The 17,846-nt window shown below is 44.8% G+C and overlaps 2 protein-coding genes across 7 annotated transcripts in view; one reads left to right on the forward strand and one right to left on the reverse strand.

Moving 5' to 3' along the window:
- Positions 1–1,777: 1,777 nt before the first annotated feature.
- Positions 1,778–17,846, reverse strand: NONO (non-POU domain containing octamer binding). Of its 5 annotated transcripts, none has more exons than XM_071757967.1 (11): positions 17,696–17,846; positions 15,440–15,569; positions 12,670–12,890; positions 11,363–11,664; positions 9,356–9,451; positions 8,075–8,271; positions 7,641–7,725; positions 6,558–6,660; positions 5,163–5,205; positions 4,448–4,557; positions 1,778–2,815 (listed from the first exon to the last, which is right to left on the reverse strand). In XM_071757967.1, exons 2-11 carry the CDS (start codon positions 15,558–15,560, stop codon positions 2,678–2,680), a joined length of 1,416 nt encoding a protein of 471 aa, XP_071614068.1. In that variant the 5' UTR covers positions 15,561–15,569; positions 17,696–17,846; the 3' UTR covers positions 1,778–2,677. The 5 variants fall into 5 exon arrangements, with proteins under 5 accessions (XP_071614068.1, XP_071614070.1, XP_071614072.1 ...); XM_071757969.1 differs by having other exon boundaries at positions 12,670–12,863; positions 17,696–17,845; XM_071757971.1 differs by lacking the exon at positions 17,696–17,846 and adding an exon at positions 17,328–17,383.
- Positions 17,318–17,846, forward strand: part of ZMYM3 (zinc finger MYM-type containing 3) — a 30,296-nt gene continuing 29,767 nt past the window's right edge. Inside the window, exon 1 of one of the 2 annotated variants that reach the window (XM_071757962.1) lies at positions 17,318–17,405. The gene's annotated coding sequence lies outside the window, so the exon portion shown is untranslated. The remainder of the gene's footprint in view (positions 17,406–17,846) is intronic. The other variant, XM_071757964.1, reaches the window with a different exon arrangement.

The following is a 17,846-nucleotide window of genomic DNA, read 5'->3' on the forward strand; positions in this document are numbered from 1 at the left end:
ATGCAGAAAGGATTGAGCTGCAGTCACTACCTTATTCAAGCAGTGGAAGCATCAATAGCAAAACCCAAAGTGCTTCAGCAGATTCCAGCAGCTGGAAGTGGTTTGGAGGCAGCCTTTCTTGCCCCTGTGCCCAGGAACCTAGCTTCTGTGCTACAAGCAGGCACTGGTGCAATCTCCTCCTCCTCCTGCATGCCTCTGTAAACCTTAGTAATGAAAACCTTAGCTTTACAAGTTCCTTACTAGCACCTCAGTTTGTCAGTTTCCTCCTTTAAAGCAAGGGAGAATAGTTACCTCTAGCATTCATGGAGTATAGTTTGTTTTCTTCCTTTGCTGTTATTTTTCACCTTGTGTCTTGTTAAATGGACTTGGAGAAGTGCTAAATCCCTTCCCCAGGATTTGACATACCCTGTTACTACATACCCTTTTCTCCCAAGGAAAGGCAGTAACCATACCTATCCTTTTTTAACACCTGAATCTGACTAAGGCAGCAGCAGAGTACTACAGAACATTTGAGCTCTGCCCCTTTGATTACAACAGTGACTTTACTGCTGTAAACAAGCAAGTTAACTGAGCAATGGGCAGAATGAAAGACAATACAGGTAAGTGGGTGCAACTTCAGTTTCTTCTCCTAATACTCCACACTTTGAAATTCCCTTACCAAAAATCCATGGCATTAGTGAATGTCTGCCAGCTGTTTCAGACACAATCCAGAAGAACAGATCCATCTCATGATCAGGCAACCGAAAAGCTCATTGGCATTCTTGTCACTTGAGATTTTGCAATATTCAGCCATCCTAGAAAATGTGCTAGCTGAAAAACACCAACAAAGCAATTCATACTGAACCTACAGGCATGTCACAATCCCCCTGGTAATCATGTTTAAATAACAGATCACCTTAGCAAGTTAGCTACTAGTGCTGCTGATGCTTTTAAACCTGGCAAACAAAACAAAACAAGTAAAGAAACAAAAAACATCAGCTGCAATCTCTCTTCAATCCAGCTTATTGATCATGCCATTTCAGGCTAAAGCATTAAATAGCAGGGGTAAACCAGTAAAACCTCCAGTGATTATTTCATCTTTCCCTATTTACAGGTTACCAAACTCCATTTTTTTTTTTTTTTTTTAAGGTTACTGGCTTCATAAATGTTTTCATCTTCCCTATTACTTCTGAAGTCTGTAAGGCAGCTTCTTATCTCATGCTGTAACTCTGCTTTCCTTTCTGCTCCCCCGTCCCGTTTCAAGTCAAGAGCTTCAGTAAGAAGCAACTCAGAGAAGGCTCCTGTACCTACAAATTCCTGGGTCTATTAGATAAAGCATTACTGTTGACACATACAGGAGTCCTCTGGTTCCTGCACCAGTGTAAGAGTTCAGAGCATTGCAGTAAGGTCTGCATTCCACCCAGAGGCAACTGCAACACAGGGCAGAGACAGCCAGAAAACTCTGAACTGTGCATATGAGACACGAATTGAACCTCATGCTGCCAATAACCTATGAACAAGTCTTGCATCTCACTTCCCTGTGTTCCCACAACACAGAAGAATCCCAGGTGCATCAGAAACTCCTTTATTATGTTCTGAAATGCTGAAGTTGAAGGTCTCGTTCCACTGCACAAGTAAAACTCTGTGATAAGGACAAGAGGTAACAAAATCTCACTGGTTGAACACCCTCTTTTTGAACACCTCTATGCAAGAACAACTTTGTGTTATTATCTGAAGCTTAATTTACTTCAGCCCCTCTGTAAACATTTTGATGCAAAAGCAGAAAACACACCAGATAAAAAAGGCTTAAAATCCACTTTAATAATGCATTCCTGTAACATTCCTCAGACAAACTCAAACTTGTTAGTGGGACAATTACAGCTTGTGTTCGAACAGTTTACATTAAATGAAAAATTTGTAGTACTTCTACACAAAAGACAGGCAAAGTTAAGATTATACAAACATTTGTTTCAGTTAAATGTTCAGCATGAGATACAGTATTGTTGTCCAATAGATTGTACTTTACTACCAGTAAAAATAAACAGCAATACAACACATAATCAAAAAATCCATCCAAACAAGAACCTCCCAGCCATTCAGGCTGCACATGGCAGTCAACTGCTTTAAAGAAACAGATGGTCCAGATATAAAGAATAACTACAAGTTAGGAGGAAAAAAAAAATAACAAAACCTGAACATAAAATCTCCCCCATAATTCACTACAGGACTGATCATTTGGAGCTATATTAATGTATATAATAATGGGAGCTGCAAAGTACTGCAGATGCTGCCCTAATTTTCCAGATTTTCCTGTGCTCATAAGCAAGGTACACTACATTTAAAAAATAGCAAGACATACTGTAATTTTATCTAGTTTTGTCTCAGGACTCCAGCTGCAAATAGGAAACCTGGAGTGATCAAGGCATTATGGTTTTTGCCAAATTTTATTGTTACTGAAAAACTACAGCAGCCTCCCAGAATCCATTTTTCACATTGAAATTATAGGAATGCACCACATGAAATTTTCTAAAAATGTTACCACTCGGACTGCACTCCCCGAGTCCTAGAGTGGCTTTACCAAACCAAGCCCTAATGAACTATTTTTAATATCCCCCCTGCTGCCCTGAGTTGAAAACTGTATGGCCTGCAAGACTCCTTTCCTTTTTGGGGTGTGTGCAGGGGTGGGCTTAATCTTAAGTTAGTATCTGCGACGCTTGTTGGGGCCAAAGTCACCCCCTGGATTTCCTCTGTTGAAGGCAGGTGGGTTCCCTCCCATTGCTCCAAGGCCTTCCATTGCACCACCCTGGCCAAAGCGATCTGCAGGTGGTGGTGGAGTCTTGTAATGAGGACAAATGCAGAAAGACAACAAGAAAAAAACCAAAACAAAACAAAAGCTGTTTTAGTTGATTCAAATTCTTAGCAGGATTCAACAATTTCAGATGGCCTTGCTACAAACCCAACAAAAATATTCCCAAAGCCCCAAAACTGGACTGATGGGGATCAATTACATTCCCATGTAATTTGTAGTCAAGCATATACTGGAACACAGTTTGCATCTCTCAGACTACTGCCCTGCTGTGGAGCATGTGAGTAATGCAGTCTGGGAAACAACTTCCCATTTTCACCACCAAACTCAATGGAAATGAGAAGCACTATACTGATACTGTAGTGCTATCACAATCTGGGTGTGCACAATACTCCATCTCCAAAATAAGTCATTCACACTAATCCTGTATCCTGATTGTGTCTTGTTATTTCCATTCCCTTGGCTCCCCCCCTTCCAGCTGGGTTAATGCTATTGCAATCTCTTCCAGCAGAAAGATGATGCTCAAAGGATAATTCAGGCTGGAAGGTACCTCAGGAGATTTCTAGTCCAACCTCCTGCTCAAAGCAGAGTCAGCTATGAGGTCAGACTAGGTTAGCTGCAGCTTTATCCCATCAGGCCTCTTGGAATATCCAAGGATGAATATGGCACAACCTCTGTGAGCAACCTGTTCCACTGCTGGAACGTAGACATGATACTTTCTTTTGGGGAAGGTACTGAGGGCAACCACTGCCTCTTCCTTACTCTCAGACTGGGGCTAAGGACTACGTAGAGCTGCTTTACACCAAGCTCCTGGGTTCTTTATCCTTTGTCCACAGGTTTATAGCAGTGATACATATATACAAAATGTAACGTGCTTCATATATGCACATGATTGGTACAAGTACTGTAATGACACAATAGTATTGCCTGGTTCTACAGAACCAAACTTCAGTAAAACCATCAACGAGGAACTCCCAGGGACTCAGTGCTCACTTTGCTGGCAGTTCAGGGAGGCACTAGCAGTAACACAGCACTCCTACATTTTCCCCTTCCCTACAGATGGAAAATTCTGAGTAATCACAAGCATTTACTGTAGGACATCATGGGGAAGCACACAAACAGCTGGAGCAAACAAGCAATGTAAAGTAACTACTCACTACATTAACAAAGAATGTGCACTTCATGGGCTCAGTAAGTCTAAAACCAAGCACATGGTCTAGAAAAATAATTTCCAGAAAGACTATACAAATTTTTGGCCATTAGAGAAACAGCTTACCACTTTTTGGTCTAAATGGTATTTTGTTGTATGGATCTGAACTCATCTTTCCTTTCCATTCCTCTCCATCTTCCTCCTTTATTTTGTTGTGTAGTACGCATTCCCTTAACCTCAGCTACTCCATTGTTGTTGGTAAAAAAACTTATAGCCAAATAAAACTGTTCCTTATGAAAAAAAAATAAAATTCTGTGATGTAGCAGTCAGGATAAGTAAAGTCTACGCTGGAAAATTTGCAGGAAAATTGTTTATTAGACCAACGGATATAATCTGCTAAAGGAAAATGAACTTTCAGGAAAAACATGGCTATGACTGCTGCTCTTTCTGCTGCTGACTTAAAGTGCTGACACTGTGAGTGGATTGATTCTCTGTAAGATGAGATACGTTACCATTCCCATGGCTCCATCAGGTATCATAGCTCCAGGACCAGTCGCAGGAGGTGCAGCAGCTGGGACACTGGTGCCACCAATAGCTCCTCTATTGTTCATGCCAATGGCACCTGGAAAAGAAAAACAAAGAGTCCTGGCAGACAGTGACCAGGGTCTACTCATCACTCCAAAGCCACAAAACATTGTGTGAGCTCCCTTCAGTGTTGTATTCAGGCAGAGTCCAAGTCTACTGACTGCTTTGCACCATTAGGTCAAGACAAACTGATCTGTCATTCCAACACTGCCTTAACCTACAGCAGGCTCTAACACTCACTCTAGTACGTGTGGCTGTGTAGAGTGTGAAACTCTAAATCAAAGTCAAAATTTGGAAATACAGTAATCAATATTATTTCCTGTGCTTAACATCCAGCACTACATGTTGTATCAGTTTCTGGATCAGCACAAATTTCTGAAGCACAGTATGGGGCTGACAGCAGTGTCAGCCAAGTCTTTTGCTTACTGAGTGGAGTCTCTCATATGTATAGCACTGCCTCATACCCAAATTTTGTTTTTCCTGTCATATGAACACTTCCCAACATGGAACTGGAAGATTATTACTGTGACTGAGCTTCTAAGTAAGAAACCAATAAAATAAGACTACTCAAAAAATGCACAGGTTTTGCAAAGGAGGAAAGGAGCATGCATAGGAACAAAGATGGCCTCAGAAGGCTCTTACCTCCCATACTCATCTGTCCCATTCGCATGTCTGGTGGCTCCCTCTGGAAAAAGATACCCATTTCAAATGATAAAGATTCAGGCTTTTAAAAATATAATTATATGAATTCAATGAGCTTTGAGATTTTACTACTGAAAGCTGTGTAGGAAAGTTATTCCCAGAGTAAATTTCAAAAGAAGATCAGTCTTCACACAGCTAACTGCTGAACAAAGAGGTCTTGCTTAAAATTTCTCTTTCTGAAAGACTGGTTTTCACAGCTATAACAACACAGAGCAGCAAAGCTGCATGTGGAGATTTTACCAAACAGCAGTATAAAGCAATATTTGACATCTGGATGGAAAGATCCTCTGAGCAGCAGTAACACATTTGGTAGAATTAGTTGTGCTACTTCCTCAGCATAGCTAACATGCTTTTCCTGTTGGAAGAAATGTGAGTTTACATAAAGACACAGCACTGGGTCACTTTCATTAAAACACCAGTTAGTGAGTTTAATTTCTCTTGTAAAACTGAGCATAGGGGACACACCACAGATCTCCCTCACCACAAAGCTAGGACCACCTTGTCACTTCAGTGAGAGTACACTTCTTCCACAGTGGAAACCAAAGAACAGATTTCACTTTACCCACAGCCTCAGTGTCACTATTTACCATATGAAGGCATTATTGCTTAGAGAAATAAGGAGCTCTGTTATGCTTGGATATATTCATGTATTCAGGTCAGTCATATCAGTTAGGCCCTTTTGATTTGATATACTTAACTTTTTTGATTATGGGCCAATTTTTCACTGGGATACATAAACATTTGCCACCCAGTTGCACTGATACCATTGTGTAGCACCTCACTGTATTTTGCAAGCAGCTGTAAAGTTGCTGGGTCTAGAAATGAATTGTAAAAATGTCCTTTGTAGAACTAGAGATACTATTAAAAGGCAGGTTACCATGCATTTTTACATTACAAAAAACCAAACTGATTTCTAAGTATAATCAGTTAACATGCATCAGTGCCCTAAGTTGGGATCATTTGATCAGGGTGTGACAGACAGACTGCAGGCTAAGGATACAGCTGGGCACATGACCATAACATGGCTCTGCAGCTGTACTTCAAAACAGTACATCTTTAGTATTGTTAGAATAAAATTAGTTAGCATAATCTTCTGCTCATCAAGACAGTTATTGAAGGTCTTACATGAACAGCAGTGAGACAGTAACTGACGTATTTATCTTCTCCAGACTAATCTGTATTGATTGTAGAGAGTCAATAATTCAGGGCAGAATACCATGAAGAGGTACAGTCTCTCAACCAACAAGTTAGGCATCCACAGAAAGGCCCATGCTGCAGAAGGGCAGAAATCTCAAGTCATGTATAGATGTAATGGGAAGATAAAAGCACTCGTACCGCATCAGCAAAATTCCCTTTGAAGCCTTCCTGCTGGCGTCTCATCATCTCTTCTTGCTGCCTTCTCATTTCTTCCTCACGGCGCCTGCGTTCTTCCTCTTGCCTGCAAAAAAGGTCCAAGGATGCTCAGCACAACATACACCAACCATCTGCATCTTAGTGTTGCAGTACACCCTAACTGGTCTTGTTGGGAAACCTACAGCTTCAAGAACATTATTTTGCCAAAACTGTAAAATAATAGCTACCTCCCTATGGACACATTAACATCACAGAGATGTTTCCAACACTTTCCATTTTAAGGAGTTCATATTATAAAACGTAACATCAGCACACGCTGTGTCTCATGAAGAGTGGCTGAGGGAATGGAGGTTGTTAATTAAGTCTGGAGAAAAGGAGGCTGAGCAGAGACTTTATCACTTTCTACAGCTGTCAAGCACAGGAATAAGCTGCTTAGGGAAGTGGCTGAGTCACCATCCTGGAGGTATTTAAAATGTGTGTACACATTTAGGGATGTGGTTTAGTGGTGGACTTGGCAGTGTTAGTTTTATGGTTGGGCTCAATGATCCTAAAGGTCTTTTCCAAACTAAATGATTTTATGTACACAGCAGCTGCCAAATACATGCTAAGTATGTGCAATATAATGCATTCAAGCCACCCAGGTCTCAAGCCCCTTCTATTGTAGAAGCAGTTGGAAGATCTTTCCAGAGCTTCTCAAAATTGGAAGAGATGCAATGGAGGGAGAAATATCTGAGACTAAGTTATCCCTCAAAGGAAAAGGTAGATTTTAGAAAGGGGCTTCTTAAGCCACTGAGTCATTGCACAGATTCTGAATTTTCTGTCTTGGTCAAGGAGATAATTTGAGACAAGTATCTGTTTTTTTAATAGTCCTCTATCAGCAAAATAACTTCTTGACTTTTCCACCTTAAAATAATTGCATGTTCTTCCTACAAACAAAAAGACCCCAAATAACAGGCACACTTTACACAGTAATTAAATTGTCACACTGAACAATTAGGTGCACTGAAGAAGGATTTCATTCCATATTATTATGGACTCACAGAATTTCATAGCAGTCCCCCTTACCTGAGTTCCAACTGTTTACGTTTTTGTACTTCTTGGTTATGCAATTCCTCCATTCTCCTCAGCTCTTCCTGGCGTCTCATTAAATCTGTAAATGATGACAGTAAAAAAAACTCAATCAAAATAATTTCCTATGCCACCTCTTATCAATTCCTAAACTAGAACCATAGCACACAAAAGAATAAAGTAGAACCTCCAGCCATCAGTAAGATTTCTCCATTCATTTGCCCTTACCATGCTTGGTTAAAAGTCAAGCAGCTAGGCCATGGCTCACACTCAGTGGGCTCCAGCCTGTCTGCTGCACCCCTGGATGTCACAGGGCCACCCCTGGATGTCACAGGGCCACCCCTGGATGTCACAGGGCCACCCCTGGATGTCACAGGGCCACCCCTGGATGTCACAGGGCCACCCCTGGATCCCTGATCTTTGACTGGTACCTTGCCGCATGAGCATCACTTGGTGCTCGTGGCGAGCTGCTTCCATCTCCATCTCCAGTTTCTCTCGAGCTTCCTTGATGTTGCGGTCTACTTGTTCCTGCTGCTGCTTCTCCATCTCTATGAGAGCCTTCCAACGCATGGCATATTCGTACTCAAAGCTCCCAGGCTGTGCAAATCGAGGGGGCTGCTCACGCTCCCTGTCAAACAAGAAAGAGTGAGTGAGTGCTTTGACAAAGCATGGACAAACCAAGAGAAACACATTTGTGTCTTAAATCCAATGGCAGATCCCCTTAACTGTTAAGAAATTAATTTCTTTGTTTAATAACTAATATTTTCTTCTACTTTCTCACAAGTGCCTGAGATACCAGTGTTCCTGCTCCTCAGGAATCATCTTACTGAAAGTAGAAACTTGTGTAGAATCCTCCTGCAGGATTAATTATACATAGAAACTGCAATGTCTTCCTCCATAATAAACAATGACACTTCTTTTCATAATAAACAATGACACTTCTTTTTTAAGACACCACAAGATTCTAGGAAAAGACATTTAGAAATACTGAAAATGAACAGTCTTTGCTCCTGCTGCACATCTTATGGACAGTTCCACTCCAGAAACAAACACTGACCTAATGTGTGTGTTTACTGCACTAATCTCTGCAGTTTGTACATCTGGAGCTCCTGACTATTCTTCATGAAGCCTCCCAGCTCCTAAAGCTCTCACCTTCCTTGCTTGAAAAATTAATAAGCTCATGTGGTTTACTAATTCCCATTGCTTAGATCACATGATACCTACTTACACTACAAAGCCTTCAAAGACCATGGCCTTATACTTGGAGAGCTCTACAATCTCCTAATCCTATCCACATAATTCCTCCAGTTTTTTCCCCTCAGTTTTCACTGTGGGTTCAAATCTGTTTCTTCTATAGACAATCCATAATACTCAGAACAGGTAACTGAAATCTGCTTCAGTTTCTCATCTGAGCAGGAGGATGCCATCTCAAACTGACACAATTTTTTAAATCCAAAAACTGAAATGGACTTATGGAAAATATGTGGAGGCTGCTAGTCTTGTCCAGCAGTGTAGATCCATAACTACTGCTTTCTTTTAGCTAATCACAGCAAGTGAACAGTGTATGCAATTCTCTTTCCAGAATCTGGTCATATTTACAGGAAAAGGAGGATCCTTAGTAGCACTGATGAGCCACCCTGCTAAGACTGAGATACTAGTCAATATTCTAGTCCACAGGTAGCCTCATCTCCTGTCACATGGCAGGCACCTACTTGTGATATTGCTGGTTTTTGATGACTAGTTTCTCTGGTAGTCCCTCTTCATCATCATACTGATCCATGGGCTCCACAGTGACAGGCCGAGGGAATCTGTAAAGAAAGGATGGGATGCTTTCAAAAGAAAACAAGGAGTTTTCAAAGGATATGTACTGCGTCTGAACTTCAAAAATACTGCTGGAACATGACATTTTCCATTAGGATCTACTCAGAATCAAATCTTGTAGTTCCTAGAGTCTAGCTTTTATTTTCATCCCTTTCCTCCCTTGCTACATGGCCAGCCATGGGCTGCACTGGTCCTCATGTGCCTTTCTGCAGCAGCCTAAAGCAAAGAGTAACTACACTGCTCCTCATTGTACTGACTGTACTGTTCAGTCACACCCTCCTGGTGAGACCACCATGCACCACTACTGCCAAGCAGCAGTGCTTTAAGTGACTACTGGGCTCCCCAGGACATCCACTGGTGTGCTTCACAACACACTGTACATGTGCTTCTGCCTCCTTAGTTTCTGCATGCAGAAGAAAAGTATTTAGCAGAAGTGTACCTTATCTCTGAATGAACTCCCCACCACAGCACTGAAGCTGCTGCTCAGACTTGGTACAAAGCAGCAGTGCAGCTTCTCACTAGCTCCTCAATCCCATTTACCAGAGCTGGGGTAATGAAAGAGAAATGATCACACTATGCCAAGCAGCAAGCAGTGCCCTGGCCCTAGCAGGAACACAGGATTACGAGGGGCTAAAATAGATCTCCTCAGCTGGAGACCCACAATGTAGGATCCACAACGTAGCTTTTCATTTTGATGTGACATGTTTCATTATTAATCATCTTATTTTCCACTGTTAACCAATTCCAAGCAGTTGATCTAGGTGTTACTGTCATGAATTAGGAAGAACTAGAACAAATTTACCCAAAACCAAACCATAACTAGAAATAAGCAACATACCCACTTGCTGTCCTAGATATCAGAATCTAAAACACTGATAGCTACAAAAAGAATGAATGCTAAGGTCTTCTCAGCAAAATTTTGGTTTTAAGGTTCTTTTGGAATAGACTTCTGAACCAGCAAAAGCTCCCTAATATCAAGCCTCCTGCATTTCACTACACACCATGCTGGTAATTCCCAAAGAGAATTACCAATTACCATAGCTGGGAATTCTCTCAAAGAGAGAAACACACAAAAAACCCAAACAAAAAAACATCTGTTTTTTGAAATTAAATGTGCTTGTGTATAGCTGTGCCCTATGAAGGCCTATAAGAAAAAGGAGAGAAGTGAGAATCACAAAGCTTATAAAATTTAGAAATTAGCAATATAGCCCAGAATTCAGGAAGTATTCAATTCACAAATTCTAGGTCCATACATTAAAAAAAATGTACAGCAATTTTTATTTCTAGGACATAAAAGATGGCTCCCTCTTAATGCTTTAAACAAGCAGTACTCTGAAGGCATCTAGAATTAGTAATTTACTAATAATGTTACATAATTATGCAAAACCACATTTTATTCTCTTATGATATTCAAGCACAAGCAACATAGTTTATTGTGGTGAAAACTCCAAACAATTCAATCTCTCTGACCAGATTCTCCTACAGATTCTGTGCCCACAGTGGTGGACACACCACAGTGCTTGCTGCTGAGTGGAGTCCCATCCCAATACTCACCTCTGAAGTACAATTAACACACTCCAGCTTCATTCCCAACAAGTGATACAGATACTCCCTGGAACAGCTCCTTCTGCTTACAGCTTTAATAGAGAAAGAGCTTATCAGGAAGCTGGATACACTTACTCTACTTGCAGCTTCCCAGACCAGAGTTTTCAGACCTGAATTTCAGCACACACTTATTCTTGTTGGAACAAAGATAAGTTCTCCCCAAGCAAATCACCTACCACTTCCTGCCCCATTTCTCATCTGTGCTGCTTTGATGTTAAGGAATATTGCTTGCAAGCCAATGCCCATCAACCAGTGCACATGCCAGTACAGAGCTTCTTGCTCTCCACACTTACGTAGTTAGCAGGAAAGACCCATCACTACATCTATCCAGGGCTTTCCTAGCAGCAGGCTTCCCTGAGAATTCCACAATGCCTTTCCCAGAGGATCGTCCTCTGTCATCCACAATAACCACAGCCCTTTCCACCTGGCCAAACACCGAGAAGGCTTCCTCCAGGAGCTCATTGGACACAAACTGAGGCAGGTTCCTGACTGTCAGCGATGCACTGTGGCACGCAAAACGCACTCTGAGCTGTTTCCCACGCAGAGGCATGTTGTCCAGCTCCACCTTTGCAATCTCTGCCAGAGTGCGAGTTTCCTAGGGACAAAAAAAGTTAACATCAAAATTCTCTGTGCAGCAAAGAAACAGCCAGTCACAGCCACGACAGTCACAAGCCTATTCCTCTGAACAAGTACTTCACAGAGAGGGATAAAGAAGGATCCCAACAAACTGCAGCTATTCTCTATTATCAGTGACCCTACCTGAATAGGCATATACACAGTTAGGGGGATGGGAGGAGAATATATCAGGTATAAACTTAATCCAACAGCCAGTATGAGCTATGCAAAAGATTAAATTATCTACCAGTTATATTAAGGCTACAGAGCATGCCTTTTTTTTTTTTTTTTTTAATCAACACACACACACACACACACAAAATCAAAAATCAAAAAATCAAAAAAATCAAGATCTTACAATTAGCCAAGTCTGACAACTGTAAGAAGGAAATGCCAACTGTATGACAATCCATGGAAGATATCCCATGGCAGGTTCACTTTTCCACTCACTTAAGTCACTACCAAGCAGCTACACTACAGCAAAGCACTTTGGTGTTGCAAGCTCATACTCCATCCACTCATCCCAACCTTGTGGCTTTCAGAAAGACAGAAAATGAACCAATGAAATCTGAGAGCCACTAGTCTTACATTGGTAGCCACCTCCCTTCTAGCCACACTTCAATGTGATATCTAGAGATCCCCTACCTCAAGAGCATTCATCACTCCAGTAATCCTGGATGACAGCCTATGTCCATAGAAATGTCATGTTCAATCCTTCCAGAAAACAGAAGTCCACATTGTCTATTTTAGCATCGTGTTTATCTTTTCTTTGTTTTCTACCACCTAACTTCAGAATAACTTTATCAAAACTGCCTGAATTCACATTCCTTCTCATAACAAGCTATGAACAAACCACTCGTAGAAGCTACTCTCACATACAGGTTACAGAAGGCTAAGTGAGAAAGTTATTGAACATCTACTACGAATTAGCAATATTCCTCCAGTGAGACATCACCACAAGAACACTCCAAAGCAATTCACTCACCAGCCTGATAAAGCCAAAGCCTTTGTCCTTGTGTATGAAGACTTCACCTGCCTTGCCATACTTCTCAAATAACTTTCTCATCTCTTCCTCTGTAATATCTGGGGGCAGATTCCCCACAAACAGGCGGCTTCTCTGGGTGAAGGTCTTTTCACCAGGTTTCCGGAAATTCTTCAGGTCAATAGTCAGGCCTTCATCTGAGGGGAATAAGGTACACAGCTGCTCTACAATTGGGGGGATAAATTCTATTAGGTTTCATCACAGTGAATACAGAGACATAGGACAATATAGGTCATGCCACCCCATTCACTTTGGTCTCAAACCTCTCCAGTCATTTCTACAGCAAGAAGGGGATTCTTTCACACTGGGCATATGTTCTTTTTGAAGAAAACACTTGGCTTGGACCTCACTGAATAATAGTCTAGAACTGGAGAAGAGAACACTGCACCTTTAAACAGTGAGAAGAAATTTCACTCAACTTTTGGAGATCTGGTAAAGATCATCAGCCCACAGAAAATCAGTTGTAGTCACAGTACAACATGAGTAATTATAGAAAAGCCAGTCTGGCCAGCAACCAGATTTTTACTCAAAAACCTCAAATGCCAGATGTATAGAGTATATGTATCTCTCATAAACAAGAGAAATGTTGCCCAGACACATAACATTTAAAAGAGCTGTCGTTCAGTTTGATTCTTTGATTGAATGAGGTTTGATTCTAATGGTTTGGATTCTAGAGTCCTGGGTTCCAAGCTGAAGAGAAGGCTGGAATGGTGAAAATAGTGTGAAAATCCACCCCAAAACACAGACATGTAGGCGAGACCTCAGAAAAATTGCAAAGTTTATCACAAAAAAAAAAATCTATGTTCAGCAAGTAATACTAATAAACAAGTGCTAATGAACAAGACAAATAGGAATTCTCAAATCCCCACAAGTATACAATCTCTAATCCTTAATTCAGCTCTAGTCCAGCACTATCCCTAAAGCTCTGCTATACACCAGACATCATCACTTCCTGCATCCCATTTTCTTAAATGCATATGGAACTTTGGCATACATGACAAAGACAGAGAAAGCAATTCCTCTGCTTTACACAGGACACCCCTCATGGCCATACATATGAAATAAATTAACATGAGTGGCTTGATTCAGGCTACTAACCATGGCACTAACCAGGAAAGACTATTCAGGTAAAGACAATGCATTCAAGACATGCAAGGACGACCCTTATAAGAATAAAGAAATCTCCATGGCTAAAGATTTACAGTATTTCTGTAGAAGAGTACTGAGAGTAAGTTAACTACTTCACACAGCAAGGGTGCATAAGTGTTTTGTCTCATGAATTTCTTCACAGCATTATCAGAAATATTTGGGATTTGATTACAAGGCCTATGAACACACTAGGAGAGACTTATGGTAGGCATATGCCACTATCACTATTCTTCCTTAAGTAGAAGGATATAAAAGAATAAAAGAAGAAAGAATATAAAAAAGAAAATACTCACTATAAGCTCATCCCCCTGGAAACATCATAACAGCTGTAGTGTTGTATTGTTTCCAACCTGACCACAAAAGGACTGATCTGCCACCCTTTCCTATTATCTTCCATGAAGTGATAAGGAGTCTGTTTAACAGGGCCACTTAAAAGCACACAAGAACTTTTTTTACTAACCTTATTTCTGCATGTATGTATATGCAGAGCATACACATGTGTACACAGAGCAATTATGCAAAGTGCACGACTTCTATAAAATTTTGTTTCAAACAAAGTGTCCAAACATAACAAATAAATAAATAACCTTTTCTAATATAACTAAAGCATCTGCTCCCCTGAAAATGCTACTGGGAATGTGTCACTGCTGTACTTCTAAGTTACATCGTTTAAAGCCAGAGACACCAGTAATTTTTATTGTCTTAGCTCACAAGCACCCCCTCTGCACTCCAAGTAACAGAGCTACAGTCCACACTTAAATAAGAACAAAACTGGAAACACACAAGATCTAGAGCAAAAGCCACATCAATATCAACTAGCACTTGAATGCTGTAATATTATGAAGCTGGGTCTAGCCAGCATAAAAATTTAGTCTTACTGGATGCATGCAGACTGCTGTGACAACGTTCTTATTACAACTGTATAACAAATTAAAAAATTATTTCGCTAATACTTAAGGAAATCTGAGTTGAGAAGCCATCTGTTATGGTTACAAAGCAAAATAAACAGAATCCATGGAAAACAGACCATTTGGTATCTGCAAGGTTTACAGAAACACTGTTAAAGATTAAGACTTTCAAAGTCTGAGATTTTCTAGAGAATCTGAGACAAAGGAGGAATCTCTACATCAATTCCCAATTTCGGGAACACAAGAAATTTTGAACAAATCCCACTAAAACCTATGGGAGCCCCATACATCTTGAACTAGACTAGGCAAAAAAAAACCCAAACCAAAAACAACAAACCCAAACCACGAAGCAATCAACCAACCAACCAAAAAAACAAACAATAAAACAAAAAACAACTCGATTGCAACTCAAACCACCGTCTCCAACAACGGAAAAACCTGACCAGTGCAGCCGAACAGCGAACTCGAGTCGCAGTTTGATTCAGGAACGGGCTTTTTATTGTTTCTAATCAAAAGACCGGGTTCTATTTGTTTCCACCAAGACCGTATAGGCCGGCAGCTAACCAGGACCCAGATACCCCCTGCAGCGAGGGCGGGCACTCCGCGCCTACACAAAGCGGGGCCAGGTATCCCGCCACGGCGGGCCCGGGACTCACTCTGGCTGTTGGCCTGCTGCCCGTTGGCGGGGACCGAAGGCGGCGGATGCTGCTGGTGCTGGTGTTGTTTCCGCGGAGTGTGGTTCTGCTTCTCCATGTTGAAGCCCTTGTTGCCCTGCATCTTCCCCACCTAGAAGCAGAGAAGCTCGGTAAGCCACGGTACGGAGCTCGACCGCGGCTCCAAGCCCTCGGGTAGCTCCTACCACCCCCGGTCCCGCCTCATCGGTGCCCGCCCGCACGCCAAAGCGGCCGCGTGAGGCGATGGGGCGGGGCGGGCCGCACAGGCCGCGCCAGGCCTCAGCGGGGCCTGAACGGCGGCGGCTGCCTGGGAACGCCCACCCCGCAGCGGAGCTGAGCCACGATGCTGCCACCGTGACGGCCTCACCTGACGGAGGACACCGGCGGCCACACGGATCCTGCGCCCCGGCGCCTCGCAGCAGACCGCAGAGGACCGCGCGCGGGGCCGAAACTCGCGCAGCCGAACGCTACACCCGTCACTCCCGCTCCCATTGGCTTCCCGGCTCCCAGGGCCAAGCATCCATTGGACACATTTGGTGCCACTCACAGCTCGGCCGCGGCGGGGAGGGAGCAGACTCCTCGGCATCGCAGCGCACGGAGCCGATTGGTGGCGCGGCCACCAGCGCAGCCGCCCAATCACGGAAGGCGGCATAATTCTTGGGTGAGAGGCAGACAAGGGACAAAGGAACCCAACGAGCCGCCGGAGCGCGCCGCGCAGGCGCAGTGAAGGAGGAGGGGGATGGGGGTGAGGGTGGTGAGTGACCGGGGAGCGCAGGCGCAGCGGGTGCCGCTCTCTTTAAAGAGACAGCGCCGGGGGTGGACGCGTGCCGCGCTGCCCCTTCTCCCCACGGGCCTCCCGCTTTGCCGGGCTAGCGGCATCAGCGGTGGCCTCTGCCCCTGCTCTGCCCGTCTGTGATGGCCAATAAGTTCCGGAGCCCAGGCAAAACCCGCGGTAGCTGCAGCGCCGCTTAGGTGTCCTCAAGGCGCCGCAGGCGAGCGGCGGGCCCGTGGCCGCACCGCATCTAACCGCGGGTTCACCCTTGGCTTTCGGACACCATTCCCGCCAGCCCTCCCCGTTGGGGCGGTGCTGCCGTGCTGTGGGAGGGCAGCCGGTTCGGCAGGAGTAAGTAGCCTGCAGGAGCCCCTGGAGGCTGCAGAGCGCCGGGAACGGTCCGCCCCTGCGTCCTGTCTCGGGCACCGTATGAGCGTAGTCCTGAAGAACCTCTGGCGGGCTCGATTCCACCGCCTTTTCACAAAACCTTCCGATTCCTTTCGCGTCCCTTCGAACACAACCGTGAAGGTGCCGTACGGCCGTGGCCAGCCCACTCCCCAGGGCGCGGGAGCAATCCTTCCGGAGCGGGAAACAGCCGGCGATGGGGCCGATTCTCTGCGACTCCGCTGTCCTCTCCTAACTACTTTTCCCTCGCTGTTGCTGGGACTGCGAGAGGTCGCCCTGGTGCTTCCTTCTAGCCCCAGGGCTGTGCACCCTGGGGCGCCGCTGGGACTAAGCCCCTGCACCCCTCGTCCTCATCACGGGGAGACACAAAAAGCAGCCTGGGACTAGTTGCGGGGCAGGGAGCGGGGTGGAGAAGTCTCCAAAGGGAGAATGGTGCCTCTGGGATGGAAAGGGCCCAGGGCCCGCAAAGTGTCGAGCCGCCGGGAGGGGGCAAGCCTGGCTGGGCCCACGGATGGACTGAGAAAGGGATAGGGTGGGGTGTCGCGGGTATAGAAGGGGAGCCCATACGGGGGATATCATGGCTGGGGGAGGGGACCCTGGAAGGCACGGTGGGGAGGTGGTCTGTCCCGCACGGGGGGCGGTGCCGTGTCCCGGCCCCCAACGGAAGCCCCGCCCGGCCGCGCTGTCACTCACCGCCCTGGGGAGACGCTTCAGCTCCAGGGAGGCGGTGGCGGCGCGTGGAACCGGTCGGCGGCTTCCCGTGGCGCGCAGGTAGAGGCTGTGGTGACGCGGATCCCTTCCCCCCCTCGCCCCCCTGCCCGGGACGGTAGCGGAGCCCGGGCCGTGCGAGGCGGCAGCGAGCTGGTTAAGGGTGGGGGGTGGAGGGCGGGGGTGAGGGGGGGCGGAGTGGGGTGGTAAGCCCGCTCCGTGTAATCCGCTCCGCACTTTGCGGGTGATTCTCGCCGGTACCGGCGGGGACTGGGACGCCCCGTTCTGGCCCGCGCCTCCCTCCGCAGACGTCCCCTGTACCGCGCCGTGCCATACTGGGGTGCGGCCGGTACCTGCGCCCGGGTCAGCGAAGTCTCTTCGCGCGGTCCCCGCTCCGCCAGTGTACTCCGTTCCAGGTTTTCCGTCCACCCGGCGGAGTCCAGGCAGTTGCACCGATCCTGGGCTTGTAGCTGCACTCCGCGTTTGCGAAGCCTCCGTCTGCGG

The sequence above is a fragment of the Heliangelus exortis genome, chromosome 14 (assembly GCF_036169615.1).
Source record: "Heliangelus exortis chromosome 14, bHelExo1.hap1, whole genome shotgun sequence".
Lineage (NCBI taxonomy): Eukaryota > Metazoa > Chordata > Aves > Apodiformes > Trochilidae > Heliangelus > Heliangelus exortis.

Coding starts and splice junctions, on each gene's coding strand:
- NONO (XM_071757966.1), bottom strand. CDS start 15,977: ATGCTTGGCCCTGGGAGCCGGGAAGCCAATGGGAGCGGGAGTGACGGG. Junction 6,661..7,640: donor CGTAAACAGTTGGAACTCAG/GTAAGGGGGACT, acceptor CCTTTTTTGCAG/GCAAGAGGAAGAACGCAGGC. Junction 2,816..4,447: donor CTGATGGAGCCATGGGAATG/GTAACGTATCTC, acceptor CCTCATTACAAG/ACTCCACCACCACCTGCAGA.